We start from the raw sequence: 20964 nt of genomic DNA on the forward strand, positions 1-20964 counted from the left end.
TAATTACTAAGGAAGTTGAGTCTTTTAAAAAATAAATATATTGTTTATTACTTGTTTATCCTGTTAGGTGCCTACTCGATTCAAAGCAACAGACATTCTGAGTGCCCACTCTGTTCTAGAAGCTGTATACAACCCTCAAAGGGGCAGTGACCTAATAAAAATGATCCTTTGAAATAGGGTGGGGGAACCAGGGTAGTATAGGAAATATACCACTGGATTATGAGAGAACTCCCCACAGTATCCTTCCATTGATGTTATCTGACTTGTATACTGACCCCAACCTTGTGAGGCAGGCAGGCAAGTATGACTCTCAACATTTTATTAATGAAGAATGTGAGTCTCAGGTTAGGTAACTTGCCTAAAATCACGGGACTAGTTAATAATGGACAGGCATTTGAATCCAGGTCTTGTAACACCTGCGTGGAATTCTTTTCTTTTTTAAGAAGTGTTTTTTTTTTTTTTTTTTAATTAGTAAAGATCTCAACAGGTGATCACACCTATGTTCCTTTTATTTTTTTAATTTAATTTTTTTGGCTGCATGTGCAGCATGTGGAATCTTAGTTCCTAACCAGCCTGCTCTCCCTGCATTGGGAGTGCAGAATCTTAACCACTGGCTTGTTAGGGAAGTTTGTAGGTGAAATTATTCTTGCAATGAGCATTCTTCTATTTGTTCATTAATCCATCAAATATGCACTGATCACCTTCTGAGTATCAGGCTATGTGTGAAGTAATCCAGAACCACAAAAGGTTTTAAGCAGGAAAGTAGCATGATCCAATTTAGGTTTTAGAACCTTCTTTTGGATGAGAGGACAGAAGGAAGTGGTTTTCAAAGTATGATTTGAGACCACACTGGGTCAGAGGGGTCTTCCAGGTGGTGCTAGTGGTAAATAACTCACCTACCAATGCAGGAGAGCTAAGAGATTAGGGTTTGATCCCTGGGTTGCGAAGATCCCCTGGAGGAGGGCATGGCAACTTACTACTATTCTTGCCTGGGCAATCCCATGGACAGAGGAGCCTGACAGGCTGTAGTCCATGGGGCTGCACAGAGTCAGACATGACTGAAGTGACTTAGCATACATGCACTCACTGGGTCAGTGGCTCTGGGGTTGGTGATATGCCAGGTTTGGGTACTTTTTTTTTTTCCTCTAATGCAATTGAAAGTGCTATATTAGAGAAGGAAGTATCAACTAATTATGAAGAGGTGCTGGCTGTAGTAACCAGGTGAGAGATGATACAAAACATGACAAAGGGAAGGACTTGGAAGTCATTGAGCTAGTATAGCAGGACTTCCCACTCGCCCTTGGCTCAGACAGTAGCTGAGAAGTGAAACTGGAATTCCTACCTAGGTCCTCTGGCTACAGAGCCTGTGGGCTTACGGCACATAACCATTTATAGCCGCTTCGTGATTTTTAATATTTTGTATTTATTTCTCTTAGCATTTGTTTTGCATATCTCCATCGTGTCTCAAACTGCCTTCAAGTCCCTTATTTTCATAAATTCTAGGACAGAAATAAAGGACAGATGAGTAAAGTCTTAAAATTTTTTAAATGTTTATTTATTTGGGGCTGGGTACACAGGCGTGCTCAGTTCGGCAGCACATATACTAGAATCGGAACAATACAGAGAAGATTGTCACGGCCCCTGCACAAGGATGACACACAAATTCGTGAAGCGTTCCATATTATTAGGGCATCAGAGGGCAGACACACTGAAACCATAATCACAGAAAACTAGCCAATCTGATCACACGGACCACAGCCTTGTCTAACTCAATGAAACTAAGCCATGCCGTGTGGGGCCACCCAAGATGGACGGGTCATGGTGGAGAGGTCTGACAGAATGTGGTTCACTGGAGAAGGGAATGGCAAACCACTTCAGTATTCTTGCCTTGAGAACCCTATGAACAGTATGAAAAGGCAAAATGATAGGATAGTGAAAGAGGAACTCCCCAGGTTGGTAGATGCCCAATATGAGATGGCTGGATGGCATCACCGACTCGATGGACTTGAGTTTGAGTAAACTCCGGGAGTTGGTGATGGACAGGGAGGCCTGGCGTGCTGCGATTCATGGGGTCACAAAGAGTCGGACACGACTGATCGACTGAACTGAACTGAACTGGGTACACAGGCAAGGAAAAAGTAGATTTGATTAGATAAGCACAGACTAGGGAAGAATCGCAGGATACTGAGAGATGCGCAGCACCTCCTCTTCTATAAACCCCTGGCAGTCTCCAGGAAGACTGAAGACAATAATCCCAGAAGCCCAGAGGGTGATCCCACTTCCTTCCCAGGGTTATTACTGAGTATCAGGCTGGAACCGGCAGGAATTCAGGAAACTGTTTAAAGAAACAACAGCCTCAACAACCAACTCTCCAAACATCAACACCAACTACCTCAACAATAAAACTTGTTACAATTCATCTCCCTCCCACTTAAAACTGCAGACCAGAAGGAAGCAGAAGGGACTACGGGAAGGGCTCTTTGTTGCCCCTTCCCCTGCCCGACCTATCCTTATCCCCAGCCTGGTTTTCCCAGGGTCTCGGGGAGCCGGGAAACAGACACCCTATCTCCGAATGGGGGCACCAGAGAAACGGAGGACACCTTCATTCTCTCCTCATAGCCAGATAGATCAGAACAGAAACCAACGGAGGCAAAGGTTATAGTTGGCAGTGCCAGGAGAAGCCTGTCACATCCCAGTAACTCCAAAATCACAGCGGCTAAATTAAGCAGGTCAGAGATGAGGTGTTGAGCGAGAAAAAGATGGGAAGGTGGGCGTGGCGAAGGCGTAAGCTAGTGGGAGGCTTCTGGGGCGTTGCCCTAAAGAATGACCAATCAGAGAGCGGCTTGCAGCCCAGGGGCGGGACAGGGGCGTATCTTTGTCGCGATTGGATGAAGGCCGGGAGCAGGGAGGGGGTCGCGGCGCGCCTAGAACAGCTGCTTTACAATTTCGCGTTATATACTGCAGTGGCCGCGGCTGTGGAAGCCGGCTGCACTGCAGCGCACGTGCCTGCGTCTGAGGCTCTGGCTTGCCGCGGAGTTCCTTGGGTTCTGGGTCTAGTCAGTCCTGTCCCCAAGGTTTTCTCCATCCTCCGTCCCCTAGCTCTCGTCCAGCTCCCGACCTCAGCGTCTGCAAAGCGAAATGGTCACAACCATGAATACCTCAGATGAAATAGAGCAGATGTTCCAGCCCTACAACTTCGAGCTGTTCCGGGACATGAGGCCCTATTTGGAGGAGTACTGGTGAGACCTGTAGAAGGGGAAGGGCCATGTTAGGGGCCCAACTCTGATGACCGCTATTTGGAGGGATTGGTGGAATGGGGGAGGGCGAGACAGAAAGCCCACAGAGATTTTGCTAAGGAGCAAAGATATTGGATTCCCCAGTACTGGCTTCACGTCCCTGTTGTCCAAGGTACAGGTGGTGTGGCACCTCAAAGAGGTTAGGTCTGGAAGAAAGGCAGAAATAAGAGGACGGGATGAAGAATTTGGGAGGAGACAGAAACCAAGGGGGAAAAGGTGTAGTAAGAACTGGTCTCTGAAGAATGGGGTTGATCTGAACTCCTACTCCCACCCACCTTAGAGACGACTCTCCATCCTTTGTGGCTGCATGTGTGCGCATGCGTGCATGTGCTGATACCTGAGGACCGCCCTTCACAGTTATCATCTTGTTCCTCAAGTATTCCATCATCCCTGCTGTGGAGGAGGCAAAATCTGGGTACCCTTTCAAAATTTCCTCAGACTTTGCCCTAGAGCCCCAGCCAATTTGCCATGATCAACCAGGCAGAAGTTGTTGCCACATTCTTTGTACATCACAGCCTTGGGTTGCTTCTAGAAATGGACCGGCAGCTGTCATCCACTCCCAACCCCAGGAACCTTGGTTATAGCTGCTGCCCTATGTAAAGTACTTTACATATACTAACACTGTCAGGAGAGGAGTGTTATTCCCCCCTTACAAATAAGGAAACTGATGCTCAGAGAAGGAAGTAGGTTTTCCAATGTCACACAGCTAGTAAGTGGCAGAAGTAGGATTCCAATTCAGAGCACTGACCTGGAGATATGAGTGGACATTCCTCTAACCAGTTCCCACCCATAAGCCCATCTGCTCTGCCTTCTGCCTGCCAGGGCAACCTCATTCGCCATAGCTCTGATCTACCTGCTGGTCATCTTCGTGGGGCAAAACTACATGAAGGCACGGAAGGGCTTCAACCTGCAGGGACCTCTCATCCTTTGGTCCTTCTGCCTTGCAGTCTTCAGGTAAGACTCTCCCCACTCCAACCTATCTTATAGACCCCAGACCCTCATTCTATCCCTAAAAACTTTCTAGAAACCTCAATTGCATCAACTGCCCAAATTGCCCCCTAACTCTCTCCCTGTTCTGTTCTCTCAGCTCTGACTCCTCTCCCCAGGTTCCACTCTCCTGTTTTCCTTCTTCTCCAGTTCCTAGACTAGTAGTCTCTGCTCTCTGTAATGAGACCTTTTGTGCTCATTGAGTCTGGATACTTCCAACAATTTCCCCAGCCTCTAATACTCTCTGCATCTAACACTTTCTCCCAAGACCTTCCAATAACTTCCCCAGCCCCTTCGTCCCATATTCCCCCCAAACTCCTTTGATCACCCCCATCCTGCCACCTGTCTCCTTCCAGGCTCCTACCCATCCTATGAACCCTATCCCCTAGCTCAGTTTTCAATCTCAGCCTCTAACACTCCCTGGTCCCTCCCCAGCCTTCATATCTTCTATCTTCTAGATTACTGGTTGGCTCTACCAGGTTGGCCTTGGGAGCTCAGAAGCTGTAACCCCTTTGGAAGGGTGGGGAGGTGGTGGAACTTGGATCAGTGACTTGACCAGGCCAAGGGTGAAGGTGCCTGGGAATGACCCTTACACCCTTTTCCTTTGTTCCATTTCAGTATCCTCGGGACACTGAGGATATGGGGCTACATGGGGACCCTGATTCTTAGGAGAAGCCCAAAGCAAGCTGTATGCTTCTCCTCCTTTATCAACAGTCCCATAATCCAATTCTGGTCCTTCCTGTTTGTTCTCAGCAAGGTCGTTGAACTTGGTGAGTGGCAAGGCTTTGTCTCTCTGGTGTCCAGTCAGTTGCATCCATCTTCAGGCCCTCCCCTTGACCCATCACATGGAGAGTTCCTTCCCCGCCCCTGGGTCCTAAAAACACTTCTCACCCAAATCCCTCTTCAGATTCTCTGCCATAAAGACCCCTCTTCCTGTCCTGAAAATTCCCCATGTGCCCCCACATCAAGTTCAGAGGGTGGTCCCAACACTAGGTGATGTGTCAGCTATGACTCCTTATCTCCCAGGAGACACGGCCTTCATCATCCTGCGGAAGCGGCCGCTCATCTTTGTGCACTGGTACCACCACAGCACGGTGCTGGTGTATTCCAGCTTCGGATACAAGAACAAGGTGGCTGCAGGCGGCTGGTTCATGACCATGAACTTTGGTGTACATGCCGTCATGTACACCTACTACACTCTGAAGGCTGCCAAAGTGAAGTGCCCCAAGTGGTTTCCCATGCTCGTCACCAGTCTGCAGATCCTGCAGATGTTTATAGGAGCCATTGTCAGTATCCTGGCTTACATCTGGAGACAAGAAAAGGGATGCCATACCACAAAGGAACACCTCTTCTGGTCCTTCATCTTGTATGCAACCTATTTTGTCCTCTTTGCCAAGTTCTTCCACCAAAACTACATAATGCCCAAGATCAAAGCCAAGACCAAGAGCCAGTGAACGGTTGGAGAGGAAGAAACCCTAAGCCTTCTCTCCTCCCCAGGGGACTGAGGGACTGAGCTTAGGTTTGAGGGAATGATTAGGAAGCCTTTCCTGTATGATTTCCCCATGGGATATAAACTCCAAGGTGGCAGGAGATGATGACAGCCAAGTAGGATCACCCCTGGGGTGGGGATGTGATCTAGTACTTTGATGTTTCTGTTGTTAGTGTGAAGACCAAGCAGGCCCTGTGATGGGGTGGGACTAAGGAGGCTGTCCCAAACTGAGTTATTTATGTTTCCAGAAATCTTTCTCCTTCTTGCTCTGTTTGTTTGTTTGTTTTTTCCCCAGCACCGCCCAGCTCCGAGAGGACGAGGGCGGGAGGAGGGGGCTGCAGACAGACATTCCTCCTGGTGGCGTGGAGCCCAGCCCAATTCGACCCTCTCACCGCTCTGTTTTTTAATTAAAGATTCCAACAGGGTTTTTCAGAGTTTGGGGATTTACGGGAAGGAGGGGACTGCTGTGATGGAGGAGGGCTGCTGGCAGTGGGATGATCAGTGGGTGAGAAGCTTACAATAGTGTATGGAAGGCTGACAGTCACACACAGAGACACTCGAAAGAATCCTAGGCCTGGTAGGCACTTAATAAATGTCTGTTACAGACCAGAATTTTATTGCTGTTAGAGGCAAAAGCCCCTCGTAGGAACAGTGAGAAACAGATGCGCAAAGGTGGAGTAAGTTTCTAAAGTCGTAGGCTTCCTAAGTTGCAGCATTGACACTTGACTTCAAAAGCTGACCTTCCAGTTATCCTCCATGAGACCACGAGGCGGCGCGGCAGTACCAGCTTTGTCCAAGCCATACACATCTACACAGACACACACGCTTCGTGCGCCGCTTGGCTCCGGGAAACCCCAGGCTTCTCCATCCTGGGGTTGAAGCTCTAGAAGCCTGGACCCGCACATCTTTCCTGTAAACCCAGCTCTCCTTTAAAAATGGGGAAGGATGAGGGGAGGGAGCTCAACCGCAATTCTGAATCACCAGGCCTCTGACAGTCCGCGCACGTTTATTTCATTTATCTTTGAAAACCAGGGAGAGGGATTCTGGAGAAGGCGAGGTGGGCCAAAGGTGAATTGGCCCCTGGGGAACTGGTCCCTGTTCCTGGCCTTAGTCCCAGGGTCTCGGACTAAGGGCCCAGTCCACCCCTCAAGCCTGGGAGTGGGGCCGGCTCTCTCCTAAGCCGGCCGCCTCCCCAACCCCGACTGCCCAGCTCCTCTCAGACCCCGAGGGTGGGGGCAAGCCAGTCAAAACGACCCCAGTCCGTCAAGGCCGTGCATTACCGCCCCACCCTCAGGGATGATCGACCGGCAGCGCCCTTCAGACGGGCCGTTCCACAGCGTACTGGCACGGACTGAGGTTGGCGGCCGGCGGCGGCCCCGGCACGGTGGGATAGCTGAAAGAGGCGTGCTGTTTGGCCTTGAGCCTCAGGCTAGCCAAACTCGAGTTACACGGGTCCCGATATACGTAGGGGGAGGAGGCGGCGGCGGCGGCTGCGGCTGCGGCCGAGGCGTAAGGGCAGGACACGGCCCCCGAGGACACCGCGGCCGGAGCCAGCCCGGGGGGCCCCCCGCCTAGGCCCTGCAAAGCCCCGGGCCCAGGCACGGTGCCCGGGGCGGTCGCGGCCGAGGGCACCATGGAGGCGGAAATGGAGCTGGGTGGCGAGAAGACGGGCTGCGAAGCCAGAGGCCCCACGTTGACCGAGTTGAAGGCGAACGGGAAGGTCTTGGCGGCGAGCGGCGGGCCGAGGGCCTTGGGTGGCCAGTTGCCGTACGAGTAGCCGGGGTACACCTCCTCGTAGGGCGGCACCAGCCCCCCGAGCGGCGCCGCGAAGCCGCCCTTGCACAACTCCGCCTGCTGGCTGCGCTCGCGCTTTCTCCACTTGGCGCGCCGGTTCTTGAACCATACCTGCGGGCGTGGGAGGAAGGTCGTCAGGGCCCGGACCCCCAAGGCGGCTGGTGGACCGGTCGCCCAGGTGGGGGTCCAAGCGGGGTCCGGGGCCGGGCGGAATATAAAGAAGATGAGGTGGCCGGAAACGAGAATGGGTGGTGGAGCAACGGCACGGGCTGGGGGAGAAGCGCAGGCGGGAGGCGGGGGTGACAGTATTGGGGAGGTGGCGAGGGCAGCAGGAGCGGGTCTAGGAGAGGCCAAGAGAAGAACCAGAGATAGTGCCAGGGGAGAAGAAGCGCTCCGTTTAGGGTGAGAGGGTGGAGAAAGAGAAGAGATTGGAGGTTGATGGAAAGAAGGCCGTGGGGGCAGCGGGCCTGGGTGAGGGACGTCGGGTTTTGGGTCGGAGGAACCGGCAGGCAGGGCAGAACTACAGGCTGCCGTTTCCGAAGCTGCTTGCTGAGCGGCCCGCGAGAGAGAGGCCCGAAGTGGAGGGGAGGGTAGTAGTGGAGGGCACCTGCGGGGTTGCGTACCCGCACGCGGGCCTCGGTGAGGTTGGTCCACACGGCGATCTCTTCGCGCGTACTCATGTCGGGGTAGCGGTTCCTCTGAAAGGTCGCCTCCAGCTCCTGCAGCTGCTGGCTGGTGAAGTGCGTGCGCTGCCGCCGCTGCTTCTTTTTCAGCGAGCCGTCTTCGGGGGAGCCGCCGGGCAGCGAAACCGAGGCCTTCTCCGAATCTGGGAGCCGGGGTGGGGGCTGTCACAGCACATCCTTGCCTGCGTGGATTCCCTGGCTGCGGGGACTTGCTCCGTGGGGCCCTCCCACACTCGCACCCGGGCTCCCACTCCCGGGTCCCACCCGGTTAGGGATGGAGCTTTTATTTCCCCCACCCCCAGAAGGGGGCGCGCTCACCGCTGTGCTCTTGGCCCTTGCAGCCGTGTTCGGGGAGTGGGGGGTGGGGGGTGCCCGCATCTGACAGCGAGAGGGCCGGGCTCCGGGCCTCTGCCTCGCTCAGCAGGCCGAACTCCATCGGGGGCTCGAGAACTCTGAAGGTAAGAGAAGACCCAGACCAGGTTAATGGGAATAAAATCTCCAGGTTATCTGGTTCCCAGTACGGAAGTGTTTCCCCATATTCCCCTTTCTCGGCCACCGATATAAAGCTACCTCTTTCATCTGAGATGCCCTAGGTTAGAATGGGGAAACAGCAGCCTAAGTGGAGAAAGGTGCATACTCAGAGGTTTCGTACGCAGTTGTACACACTAGACTTTGATTTGTTCCATGCTGGGCACCTAGAACCCTGCCTGGTGCACAGTTGGTGTTCAATAGATAATCACGGAATTAATGAAAACCACACTATTGCACATTGCATACTACATACCACATACTTAAAAAATTAAATTCCCTCTCACACGAATGCCCAATATCCCCATAAACTCAAACGTGCTTCTCAACCAGCCTGAACCTGTGTTATTCACTCTCCCGTGGGACGGATTTGATTTTGAACCAGGCCTGATACTTTCCCTGTAAGGAGAATCGCTGCTATCATTTATGAGTACTGACTATGTGCCTTCACCTCATTATCTCTCCTCACAAGAATGGATCAATGTTAGGTAGGATCACCCTTTTTTAGGTGTGGAAACTGAGACATGAAGTAATGATGAAGATCACAAAGTTTGTAAGTAGTGGAGGTATCTAAATCAGGTCTGTGAGATTCCTAAGATAAGATTTTGCTTGCTTTTTCAAACTGTGTTCTTTGGGGTCCCCCTTGCCCGGCAAACTCCCTCAGGGACTGGAACTCAGGGCTAACCTCAGGGATAGAAATCTAGCCTGATCTTACTCAGGTCAGCTTCAACTAGGGCAGCCCTGCTTTTCTCTGTTTTATTTATGCTTGCTGGAGAGACTTCATTTGAAGAAAGGGTTCTAGGTTCAAAAACAAGTTTAAGAATCTTGTCTGCTTCTGAACATTGCATCCTACGAGTCACCACTCTCTCCCATGCCTTCTTGCAGTCCCACCTCAGGCTGTGGGGGTAGGTTTCTTAAAAGCTGCTTCTGACTATTACTCCCCATGCCAAATCTCACCTGACATTGCCCAGGAGCCTGGGTCCTCCTCCAAGTCTCCCCCTGCAGGGTCCCCTTTCCTGCTAGCTCTCCCAGGCCCCCTCTGGTGGGAGGAAGGGGAAGGGGCACTAGTGGGGCTCAAGACTCCAGATGCCTCTTGGTCAGAGGAGAACCAATGGAAGCTAAGGACCAAGGAGCAGGGGTGAAGAGCTATGTAGGAGGAGCCCATCTGCCTCCCCATTAAGAGGGACTTAATACAGGGTGTGCAAGGTGGCATTAATGTGGCGGATTAGCCTAGATAGAGACGTGTGTCACTTGGCTGCTCTGAATTGATTAGGAGCCTTTCTCAGAGAGGCGCAGATGGGCAGTGGCCTGTATTTGCACATGGTAATGCCCCCTTCAACCAGCTCAGACATGACAGCTGCCCCCCCCAAGCTAGTTTGAGTGGGACAGAGGTCAAGGTAGGAGGCTGAGAAAGAGTCCCTGTTCTTTCCACAGGCAGAGAGGACTAGACCTTGGATCCTTTCCGAGGGTTGGAGAAGCAGGGCTGAAGGGAACCCCAGGAAGGAAGGAGAGAAATCAGGCCAGGGATGGGAGTGCTCAGCTTCCCTCCCCTTCCAGGTCTGAGGACAGAGTCAGAGGCATAGGACTGGGCCGATGATGCTCCGATAGAAGGGAAAGGCCCTTGGGAGGGACCTGGAACAGCCTAGACTAGTAACTCTTCCCAAGTATCTGTGGAGACTTAGGTGGAAAAAGGGGTGCTGTGAAATCTCTTCATACCCTAAGATGCCCTCAAAATTGCAAACCACACCCCTGATTTCTCCAGAGGGCCACAGGAGCAATGCAGAGCTGGGAGAAAAAGGACAGTTGGGTTTGCCTGTAGGAAAAGCTGAATTCCACCATTGCCATTCATCCTTCCAGTCTGCTTTGGCTCCAGACTTCCCATTTTCCAAACTCCCCCTTCCCCCAGCATTCCATACCTGTGTCTTGGTTTCACCCTTTATTTCAGCAGAGGGAGGCAGGGTGAGGAAAGACAAGGGCCAGAATAAAAGACGAGACTGAGAAAGCAGAGTTCAGGCTGTGTGTTCCCAAAGACAGACAGACACACATGCAGACAAATACAGGCCCCCACTCAGACAAAATAAGCACTTGGACTTGGAGCTAGAGGCATACAAACACACACTCTCTCCCACACATGTGCCCCCACATTCAGGCAGACAGACACACACCGTCACACAGTCTCCTCTCTCTGTGACAGGGACAGCTGCCTCGGCTGTTTTGGAGCTAGCCAGTATCCCCCCTCCCCCTTCCTGGCCCCTTTGAACCTCAGCTCTTAGTCCCAGGAACTAAGGACTCTGTGGGGGAGGAGGAAGCCCGAGGAGCCAGTGAAGTGGTCTCTGCTCAGTGGCTGCTGGGGACAGCCTATTTGGCTGAGTGGGGGGAAAGTATGAGAATGCTGGAAAAATAGGATGGGGTAGTGGTGGGGGCAGAAAGTGATGAGCTCCATCATCCCGCCCCGACCCGGGAAAGTAATCTGGTATACCCCAAGGAAACTAAGTTTAGATTCAAAAGATCTGAGTTCATGTCCTAGATCCTCAATTTACTAGCTGTGTGTCCTTGGCAAATTACCTCTCTGGGCATGTTTTTTTCATCTGTAAAAGTAAGATTATAATTCCTTCTCTACCTCTATTGTGAAGAGGTTAAAATAAAACATAACATTTAAAAACGAGTAAGGGTCAAACTCTATCCAAGTTTTTTCTCACTTATTGAAATGATGTTTGCACATTATTCTATTCATTCACCTTCTATGAGCTGGGCATTGAGTAAGGTGCTCAGGATAGAGTCAGAAATAAGGTATAGTTTTTGTCTTTGCCTTTGCTTGCTTCTCTAGATTCTGTCTCCCAGTGAAAAATTGCTCCGTGAATAAAGGTGAGTATGCTGCATTTTAGAGAGGGATGCACGTATGTGTTGTGAGCACTCTGTCTGAAACATAAAAGAGGGCCTGGTCAATAAGGAAACAGCCACATGGGTGGAGTAGCCCAAACTAGGAGCTAATTTGGGGACCCGGAATGGGTAGGAGAGGAAAGAATGAAGGCTTCAGACTCTTGACTGCGTTAGTAATAAAAGCAAGAGGAAAGGCGGCTGAGAAGGGCCCTGCCTCTGAAGCTGAAAAAGCAGGAACACTAATGCCAGGCAGGCAACAGAGAAAGAGAGGGTGGGGGCAGAGGCCTCTAGCAGATTGTGTCCGGTGGGCTGGTCAGGCAGAGGCTGGGGGCGCCAAGCTGTTGTCTGAGCTGGAGACAGGCTGGCTGAGGATTAAGCTCCCCCAAACTGCTGGAGGTTGGGAAGCTGGGGAGTTGGGACTGCAGCCAGGGACTTCCCCTCACTCAATGGACAGGGATAAGCAGTAGGTCTAGAAGCCACAGGTTTGGTTGATGCTGGTAGGATATACCAGGAAAGACCAGAGACAGTCAAGAGATAACAGTGGCGCTGAGTCCAGCTTTTGGGGTGGGCCTCCTGGCCCACCCCAGCCTTTCTGACACACCCTGCAGGGGATACATGGCCCAGTCCTACTGGTTTCAAGGTGGCAATCCCAGTCCTAGGGAGAATAGAGGGCTTGCAGGTGACCTTTGACTCTGAAATACAGCATGGAATTACAGGAAGCTGACATGGACTGCAGTAAGAACAAAATATCCAAGATAATTAAAGCGGAGAACAGAGACTGCCCCAGAGCAGAGAGGCTACAGTGGGGAGACCATGGTTTCTAAGGGACACAACTTATGGCAAGAAGGTAACTTCCATGTGCACCCACTTTTGTCCTGAAGACAAACGGTATACCAGGGCCACAGCCAGAGAGCTCCCAAGTAGTTGTAAGTCCAATGTCCAAGGCACAAGGTACACCCTGGAACTGAAATGGGAGAAAATCTTTTTCTTGCAGAGACTGAATGAAAAGGAAGATAAGAGGGGATGGAATTGTAAAGCTGTAGCTCAGCTCAGCCAGCAGTAAGTTAGTGAATAGGTATAAACTAGAGCCCTAAACAGAATGGAACCTGAAACTAAAAGTGAGGCCCTTAAGTAGACACAGCCTCATGTACATTAGGGATGCTGAGCATCCACACTGTCTGGTCTCCTGAGTTGCTGTGAGCAAATGAAAGCAAAGGAAGACAGCCGTGGACAAGGTTCACAGCCTCAAGAGGAAACCCTAAGACTCAGGTGGAGGCATCAATGATTTGATGCACTTACTTTATCAAGGGGTAAATCAGGGACCGGGCTTCCCAGGTGGCTCAGTGGTAAAGAATCTGCCTGCCAAGCAGGTGATGCAGGTTTAATCCCTGGGTCAGGAAGATTCCTTGCAGAAGGAAATGGCAACCCATCCCAGTATTCTGGCCTGGGAAATCCCATGGACAGAGGAGATAACCAAGAACAATAAGGGTACAAGACCCTAACTTCTAAGAGCCTACGGTCTGGGGAGGCAAACAGAGCACAGGATAAAATGATGGACTGCATGGGCCTGATTCTCAGATGGTGGAAGCTCAGAGACACAGAAGCCCATGTAAGGTGGCATCAAGTTTTGGGGCTCAAAGAATGTAGCACCTGGCTGCTCTGGAAATTAGAGAGGCAGAGAAGGTGGCAGAAGCTTCTAAATAAAACAGTAGGTTCAGAGGGTAGCAGGGAGCCTAGCTTGGCCAGGGTATCAGTGGGGGCAATGAGAGATCATCAGAAGAAAATGGTCAGGTGAGGAGGCATCCAATGAGGGGCAACGGGTGGGGGTTCAGATTTGATACCATGTAGGCTGGAGAATTCTCAGCTTTTCTATGAAAAAAATCCCCTAAGACTAGTAAGAGAGAATATAGTCTGGAAAACTGGGGGCACAACCTGAAACAGCTGCCGCCAGTATGAAATTTCTTTGAGATCTTCAGCCTTATGTTAAAATTGGAAACAAATTTTGCATTCTATCCCACATTCATGTTTTTTTAATTACTCTATTTTAATTGGAGGCTAATTACTTTACAATATTTTAGTGATTTTTGCCACACATTGACATGAATCAGTCACAGGTGTACATGTGTCCCCCATCCTGAACCCCCTTCCCACTTCCCGCCCCATCCCATCGCTCAGGGTCATCCCAGTGCACCAGCCCTGAGCACCCTGTCTCATGCATCGAACCTGGACTGGCGATCTATTTCACAGATGATAATATACATGTTTCAATGCTATTCTCTCAAATCATCCCACCCTCGCCTTCTCCCACAGAGCCCAAAAGTCTGTTCTTTACATCTGTGTCTCTTTTGCTGTCTTGCATATAGGGTCATTGTTACCATCTTTCTAAATTCCATATATATGCGCTAATATACTGTATTGGTGTTTTTCTTTCTGACTTACTTCACTCTCTATAATTAGTACAAAAATAATATTTTCTCTCCAAATCTCCAAGAGACATCTTCAAGTGACATCACCACACCAGGAAGATAGACCCGGGGTAGCCTGCAGCATCATGCCACTCCCACTCCTATACTGCCCCCCAACCCGATACTGAGAAGCAGTGCTCCAAGCAGTGGGAGTCATTGGAGGCATGTAGGTGAGGGAGTGACATAAAGGCAATATCTTTGGGATCTTTTTTTGGCAATGATGAGCAGAATGGTTTGGGCAGGGGAGAAATAGGAAAGGGGAAACTGTTAACTGACAGATGAAAAGTAAAGAAGGCCTCAGGGGAGGAAAAGTAGTGGAGAGAGTTCTAAAAGTGGCTTTCTCACCCCCACTGTCTTTTCTTCTGTATCCTTATCACTCAAAATGGGTCCTTGTCAGTGACCAGAGACTAGACACTCTAGATATTCCCAAAACTCAGGACCTAGTTGCCATCTTCAGGTTAGTTGCCTCCCCTACATGCTAGGAAGCATAACTTAGATTGAATGGAGAAGAAAAGATTTGGGTAGTGTGTTTCTCTTATGCTCATCCCCAACTTAGCACCAGCTTGCCTCCCCTGCCCTCCATTCCTAGACCTGGGTTCTGGGCCCACATTCACATCCTTGAGCTGGAGGCAGGCAGGGATCATATCAGGATATTTGGTCTGAGAGAGTAGGCATTTGGGGAGTTCCCTAGAACTCTTCTCAGGGAGGGACGGGGATAGTGGCTGGCATCTGAAGCCTAGTATAGGGTGTCCCATCTGTCACTGAGAATCTTCCTGTGGCTGGACCACAGATGCTAGCAGGCTGATCTAAGGTTTGAGATGCACCCTTCCAAACAAAGATTCTGTACTTACAGTGGACCTACAGTTGGACATAATAATACCAATAATGTTTCTTATTTCTGTGTTGCCTCTCCATTTGCAAGGGGGCTTCCAAGTACATGATTTCATTGAACTCTTACAACCACCTTAAATGCCAGGAATCACCATTCCATTTCACCTCTAAGAAGATAAATTTGTCCATGGTTATAGAGATTGAAGAGGTTCTAATCCAGTTCTCCTAAGACCAGGGACTGAGCTCTTGCCACTCCTCGCCCCCTCCACCCCAGCAACCATTTGTGGCTCCGACATGCATTGATCCTTCCAAGCCCTTAAGGGATTCCATTTCTACTTCCTGCCTTTACCACCTCCCTGGAAATGAGCTCGGGAAGTTTGCTGCCCACTGTGTGCCAAGGAACATTTTCCCATTCATCCTGTGCTTGCATCATTCCAGTTCTAAGAGGCCCCCTCATCTCTGGTTTCAGAATCTGGGAAGCAAACAAATCTGCTTATCTAGGTCTTTCCTTATTTTGTGGATTTCCATCCTATCTCACTTTTCAGAGGCCTAAACTTTCAAGTTTGCTCTCTCCAGCAGCCTCTGACTCCTCCTTCTGCCACCATTCTCTGACCCTTCACTAGGTCCATGACATTCTTCCTAAGAGCCAGTGACCAGGCATGCAATCAGCTAAACAGCTTTATGCAGGGACAAGAGAAGGTTCTGCCTTTTGTTTCCAGTCATCTTTATTATAATGCCATTGCCTTTTTGGCAAAAGCAGAACCTAGGGTCATGGTCTTCAGAGAACCATCTGTAATGCCTTCCCTATTCCGTTCTGACTCAGATCCCTTCATTTCACCCATAATTTCAGTGTTTTCCAAAGACAATAGGAGCACAAGCCCCTTGAAAAGGGTATCAAAATGTGATGGGGGGGGGTAACTGGGATGTGACTCTATATTTATCAAAAAGGGATGAAGGACAAAAGAGTTTGGAAAACAATGTCCTAGCCAGTGATAAGTGAACTTTAAAATTAAGGAGTGGAGGTGGGAGTGTGGGGAAGACGTATGGGGAGGGTGGTGAGGGTGAGAAAGGTTGGAACCCACTTGTTTAGATTACTCATTGCTGAACATATTACCCTGCACTTGTCCCCATGAAACTCATTCGCCAAATGAGCTGTTTGCTTACTTACATAGATCAGGAGAGGTCCCTCTACTTTGTTCCCTTCAGCTTAACTGGGTTCTGGTTAAAGAGTTGGAGTCAGAGTGGGCGGTCATTGTATGGATCCAAAGAAATCAGGGCCCTCTCCCAGCTGTAGGAAAAGCAAATAGGGTAGTTGGGTAGGGCTGAGACATCCTTCCCAACCAGAGATGGAAGGCAATCTGGGTCCCATGTTGGATCCCAGTGTCTGGATCCCATGTGTCTCCCTCCCATCTCCTCTCAGCCACCAGGGTGGTGGGGAGATTGGTGGGACTGAGGAAGCAAAAAGGGAAACAAGACCCCAGCATTTGCTTTGCTAAAGGGCTGCAGTTTTCTCTTTGGGCCTGGGCTCCTGCCCACTGCGAGAAAGGAGACTAGCCTGCTGAAATCCAGGCAGAGTCGGGGGTGGGGTGTCTGGTCAGCTGTACTGGAATTAGGGGTGACTGAGTTTGTGAGGGAACTGGAGCTGTCAGGGGCTTGTGCTAGGCTCCTCCTTGCCCGCCCCCCCCCCCCCCATTGCCCTGTGTGAGTCATTCCTTCCTTTCCTTTCCTACGCTTGGTTCCCACTAACAGTCCCAACCATTGACACCCTCTCCACAAATCTGGATTCTGGAAGTCCGGGGTGATGCTCGGAACATATCTAATCTGGGTTGGAGAGGGAATGTCTCCGGGTGCCACTCCAACCCAAGGCCAAGTATCAGCCTTCACTCTCCATCCCTGCTCCCTGCCCAGCAGCCCCTAGCAAAGAGACAAGTTTGCAGTGTGAGCTGGGATTCTAGGCAACCCATCACAGCGAACCCCACCGTACACGCAGCAGCTGGGCAGGCGCTGCGGGGTAAGTGAACATGCCACTCGGCCAGGGACATTCTGTACACCGCTGCCCGACACAGCGCCTGCTCTAGAGAGACCAACCTCGCTTCCCCGGACATTCTGTCCGCTCTGAGAACCGCGCGCGGTGGACATTCCGTCCAATTCCCTGGCTTTCCCAGGTCGGAACCCATCAGGGCCCTGACACCCCAAGCGGACCCGCCGGACCCGCCGTCTGGTCACTTGGACTACCCAGCCTCGGCCTTGCAGCCCGCACAGCGGCCATCTGACACGGTCGCTGTCGGGTTCTCACAACACGGCTCCTATCCCAACTGCAAAGCAGCTACGAAGAAAAGCGTGTGCGACTAACGCACCCCTGCTCCCAGGCCCGGAGTCTGAGACCCAGCCCGGGGGCGTCTGGCACTGCCAACTGCCCCTTTGCTGGCGGCCGCCGCCAGCTCTCCCCGCTGGCCACAACCCCTTTAGCTCCCGGGCTGTCGGCCCCGTGCCCGGGGATCCCAGGGCGCTTCCTGATAATTGGTTTCCCAACGCTACGCCGCTTCGCAGAGCTCCTGTCCTGACCTCATGTCTCCGACTTCTCTTCGGATCCCTCGAGTCTTCCCCTTCTAGGTCCCCCGAGTCCTGGCTCTAAGTTTCCCCTTTTCTAAGTCCTGGCCCCAGGTCTACAGTCCGTTCTCCCAGTCTCGACCTGTTCCCCAGGCACCGTTCTACAGTTCAGCCGCCCTAGGTCCCGTTTTAGGGGTCCCTCAGTCCGGCCATGGCCCCTCTGCCCGGCGAGCCCCTGGCCCCGCATGGTCAAGCACTCACAGTGAGTCCCGCAGCAGGCAGACTCCCGGCAGCGGCGGCGGCGGCCGCAGTCTGGAGGGCAAGCAGGGGCCAGAGGCCGGGCACCCGGCCGGGGTGGGGGCCGCCCCCCTGCGCCCGGGGCCGCCGCTCCGCTCCGGCGCTCCCGGACTCGCTGGGAGAGAGTAAGCCTCGCCGCGGACTGCCACCCCCCGCTGGCGCCCATTCACTTTATGGCAGCCCAGGGCGCCCCCAGCCCGCAGCGGCTAGCCTCGCGCATCGGGCCCCGCCCCCTTCCAGATGCACTGTCGGGGCTCCACCCTTTCCAGCTGTGAATGTTCTGGCCCCGCCTTCAGAGGAGGGGTCCGGCCGGCGCGGCGCCAACAGCCCCGCCCCCTGGCCAATCGGAGACGCTCCTCAGCAACTGGGCCACGCCCCTTCCCACGTGGCTGAAACCGCGCTCGCGAAGAACTGCGTGAACTGGGTATCCCCACCGAACTCGGGCGGGTCGGCTGCGAGATGGGGCCAGGCAACCACCCTGAGCGAAGTGGAACGGTGCTGGGGGATAGAGCCAGGTGGGGGGCGGGAGGGGGCGCACGGCCCGGGAGAGGCCGCGGGGTTTCAGCACTCAGACTTCGTTGGCGCTCAAGTTTCGGTGATTTTCTCCACTTGTCGCTGTCTGTCTCTCTGCCCTTTTGTCTCAGCTCCAATCCTCCCACTTCTCGCCTTTCTTTTTTTTTTTTTTCTTTCTTCGCCACCACTTTGCTTCTTCTGTTTGTCTCACTCCTCCGTCCCCTGCCACTTCGAAAGACTAATTTCTTTCTCTGATGCTCTTTTTCTTTTTTCCCTTGCATCTTTCTCTCCTCCTCCTCTCGGCTGCCACTCCTCCCCAAGCCCTTTTTTCCTCTCCTCCAAGAAAGTAGCTCCGTGGAGAGAGAGTTTGGAGTGAGATAAATTAAAACAGGATTCTAACCCTGCCATCAGTTGCAACATTGCCAAGTGACCTTGCACAAGTAACTTAACTATGATTCCCTTATTCTCCACCCACCCTGTAAAATTAAAGGAGATTCTAGCTGAATCTCAGCGTTTGGCCTGGGCACTCTTCAGAGACCTGGGCAAGTTCCCTGTCAGTCTGCTCTCTTATCTCACATAGTCTATGTTCTCCCAGACTTATCAAGGCTACCTTCTTATTGGTGATACCAAGTTCACTTCTGTGGGCAAGGTGTGACCTTGGTGCTTGCAGGTTAGGGAGTTTCAAGGGATAGGACAGATTTCCTAAGGAATATGTGGAGTCAGGTTGAGTTGCTAGGGTGTCCCTGAGGGCCCTAAGCCCTATTACATAACATACTCCTAAGGTGAATCTGATGGTCATGCCTTTGCCTAAAACCCTTCAATGGCTCCTGTTTGCTGTCAGGATAAAGGCTAAGCTCCCTTGCATGGCACAGAAGAGTTTCAGGACCTGATTCTGTCTTAATCTTCAGTCTCCTTGTGGTTTCCTGTATATCTCCAACAGAAAGATATTTCTAACCATTCTTCATTTTGCCAACTCCTACTCACCCCGCTAAGCTCCACTGAGGCCTCATTCTCTCTGGGAAGCCTTTCCTGAATTCCCAGGTTAGCCAGAAGTCCAGCCTCTTGCTCCCACAACCCTCCTTTGTGTAGATCTTTTACCCTACCCATGATATTGAAGAGATCAGTTTATGTATTGTTCCCTACGATGCTAAGATTTAGGGGAGAAAGGACCATACCTTCCTCATTTTTCTATTCCTAGGCATTATGTAGACACTCAATACTAAAATCTAAGAGGGAGATGTTTTGCTTGGTAAAATGATGGAGGTTAGAAGGGGCTGGGGCATTGTCATTTCTCTTCTCGTCATCTCTAACACACAATTCCATTCATGCTTTTAGGTTGATTAATTTCTGGAGGTATATAGGAGTGGGGATAGGATAGTAGGGAGTTTTGGCCTACTTAGAGGATTTTTCAGTTGGTTATCTAGGACCTCTCAATCTGAGATAGGGTCAGAAGACCAAATCCAACTTTTCAAATTAAGGTGGAAAATGGCTCAGAGGTAAGCTGGAAGAGATGCTATAGTGGTTGTATCCTCAGCCTCTGACTCTGTTTGGGTGAAAGAGGCAAGATCTTCAGCTGGACCCAGAGATCAGGAGCCCCATATGTAGGTACACAGCCTACTGAGGAGTTCTTCGGGTCTGATGGGTTTCTTCATATTAGAGGATTCTAGCACAAGGCTTTGGATGTCTGGTTTTGAGACCACATTCCTATGGGGTTAGGAATGTAGCTTCCTTAGACTTGAGTCATCCATAAATGAGAGGAAATGGGGGAGAGAGCTGGATCTTTTTTCATTGTTTTCTAGCAGTCTCTTCAGGTCTGTAGGGACACCTAGGCTTTATTCCAGCAGACAGCCTAGGAACTCCAACATTTAATCTGCAAGGAGAAAACTCATCCTTCTGTCCCCTTTCTACACACGCTAACTACTGCTGCTGCTGCTGCTGCTGCTGCTGCTAAGTCACTTCAGTCGTGTCCGACTCTGTGCGACCCCGTAGATGGCAGCCCACTAGGCTCCGCCGTCCCTGGGATTCTCTAGGCAAGAACACTAGGTCACTCTAAATATCCTAGCAACTTATATCATCTCTTGCCAGGGGAGAGGCAACTAGGGGTAGAAGAGTGAAGACTACTGTGGGCATCTTACTCTCAGATGTTTTATTATTTTTAAGGCTTCAGGAAAGCCTTCAGTTTCCTGTCACTGGTGATATGGACTAACCCGTGTGATTAGCTTTTTTCCCAGATAGGTAGAGTTATCCAAGGGCTTCCTAGGTGGTGCAATGGAAAGAATCCGCCTGCCAATGCAGGGGATGCAGGAGAGGCAGGCTTGATCCCTGGGTTGGGAAGATCTCCTGGGGAAGGAAATGGGAACCCAGTATTCTTGCCTGTGAAATCCCATGGACAGGGGAGCCTGGCAGGCTGCAGTCCATGGGGTCGCAAAGAGTCGAAAAGACCTAGAGTCTGAGCGAAAGAAATCAAGGCTTAGGATGAGGGTCAGATCTGGGTCACAGTCTGATAAAGTATAAGAGGTATCGAGGGGCAGTGAAAAAAAGAACTGGATTAGAGGTGAGGACACTTAGGTTTATCTCTGCTCTGTCATTAACTAGGTATACAAACATGGGGGCCATCTTTCCGTTCTGGGACTCAAGTTTCCTGATCCATA

General features: G+C 51.2%; 2 protein-coding genes and 1 non-coding gene across 4 annotated transcripts; 2 read left to right on the forward strand and 1 right to left on the reverse strand.

Moving 5' to 3' along the window:
* Window positions 1-1579: 1579 nt before the first annotated feature.
* Window positions 1580-1686, forward strand: LOC136162090 (U6 spliceosomal RNA). Its single transcript, XR_010661939.1, has one exon. It is a non-coding gene; the product is annotated as a U6 spliceosomal RNA (small nuclear RNA).
* Window positions 1687-2932: 1246 nt separating this feature from the next.
* Window positions 2933-5737, forward strand: ELOVL3 (ELOVL fatty acid elongase 3). Its single transcript, XM_065920088.1, has 4 exons — window positions 2933-3239; window positions 4119-4250; window positions 4902-5053; window positions 5310-5737. Exons 1-4 carry the CDS (start codon window positions 3139-3141, stop codon window positions 5735-5737), a joined length of 813 nt encoding a protein of 270 aa, XP_065776160.1. The 5' UTR covers window positions 2933-3138.
* Window positions 5738-6387: 650 nt separating this feature from the next.
* Window positions 6388-18002, reverse strand: PITX3 (paired like homeodomain 3). 2 transcript variants are annotated; one of them, XM_065920089.1, is made up of 5 exons: window positions 17765-18002; window positions 16122-16241; window positions 8568-8701; window positions 8190-8392; window positions 6388-7677 (listed from the first exon to the last, which is right to left on the reverse strand). In XM_065920089.1, exons 3-5 carry the CDS (start codon window positions 8683-8685, stop codon window positions 7090-7092), a joined length of 909 nt encoding a protein of 302 aa, XP_065776161.1. In that variant the 5' UTR covers window positions 8686-8701; window positions 16122-16241; window positions 17765-18002; the 3' UTR covers window positions 6388-7089. The 2 variants fall into 2 exon arrangements, with proteins under 2 accessions (XP_065776161.1, XP_065776162.1); XM_065920090.1 differs by lacking the exon at window positions 16122-16241.
* Window positions 18003-20964: the final 2962 nt, after the last annotated feature.

The sequence above is a fragment of the Muntiacus reevesi genome, chromosome 2, assembly GCF_963930625.1.
Source record: "Muntiacus reevesi chromosome 2, mMunRee1.1, whole genome shotgun sequence".
Taxonomy (NCBI): Eukaryota; Metazoa; Chordata; class Mammalia; order Artiodactyla; family Cervidae; genus Muntiacus; species Muntiacus reevesi.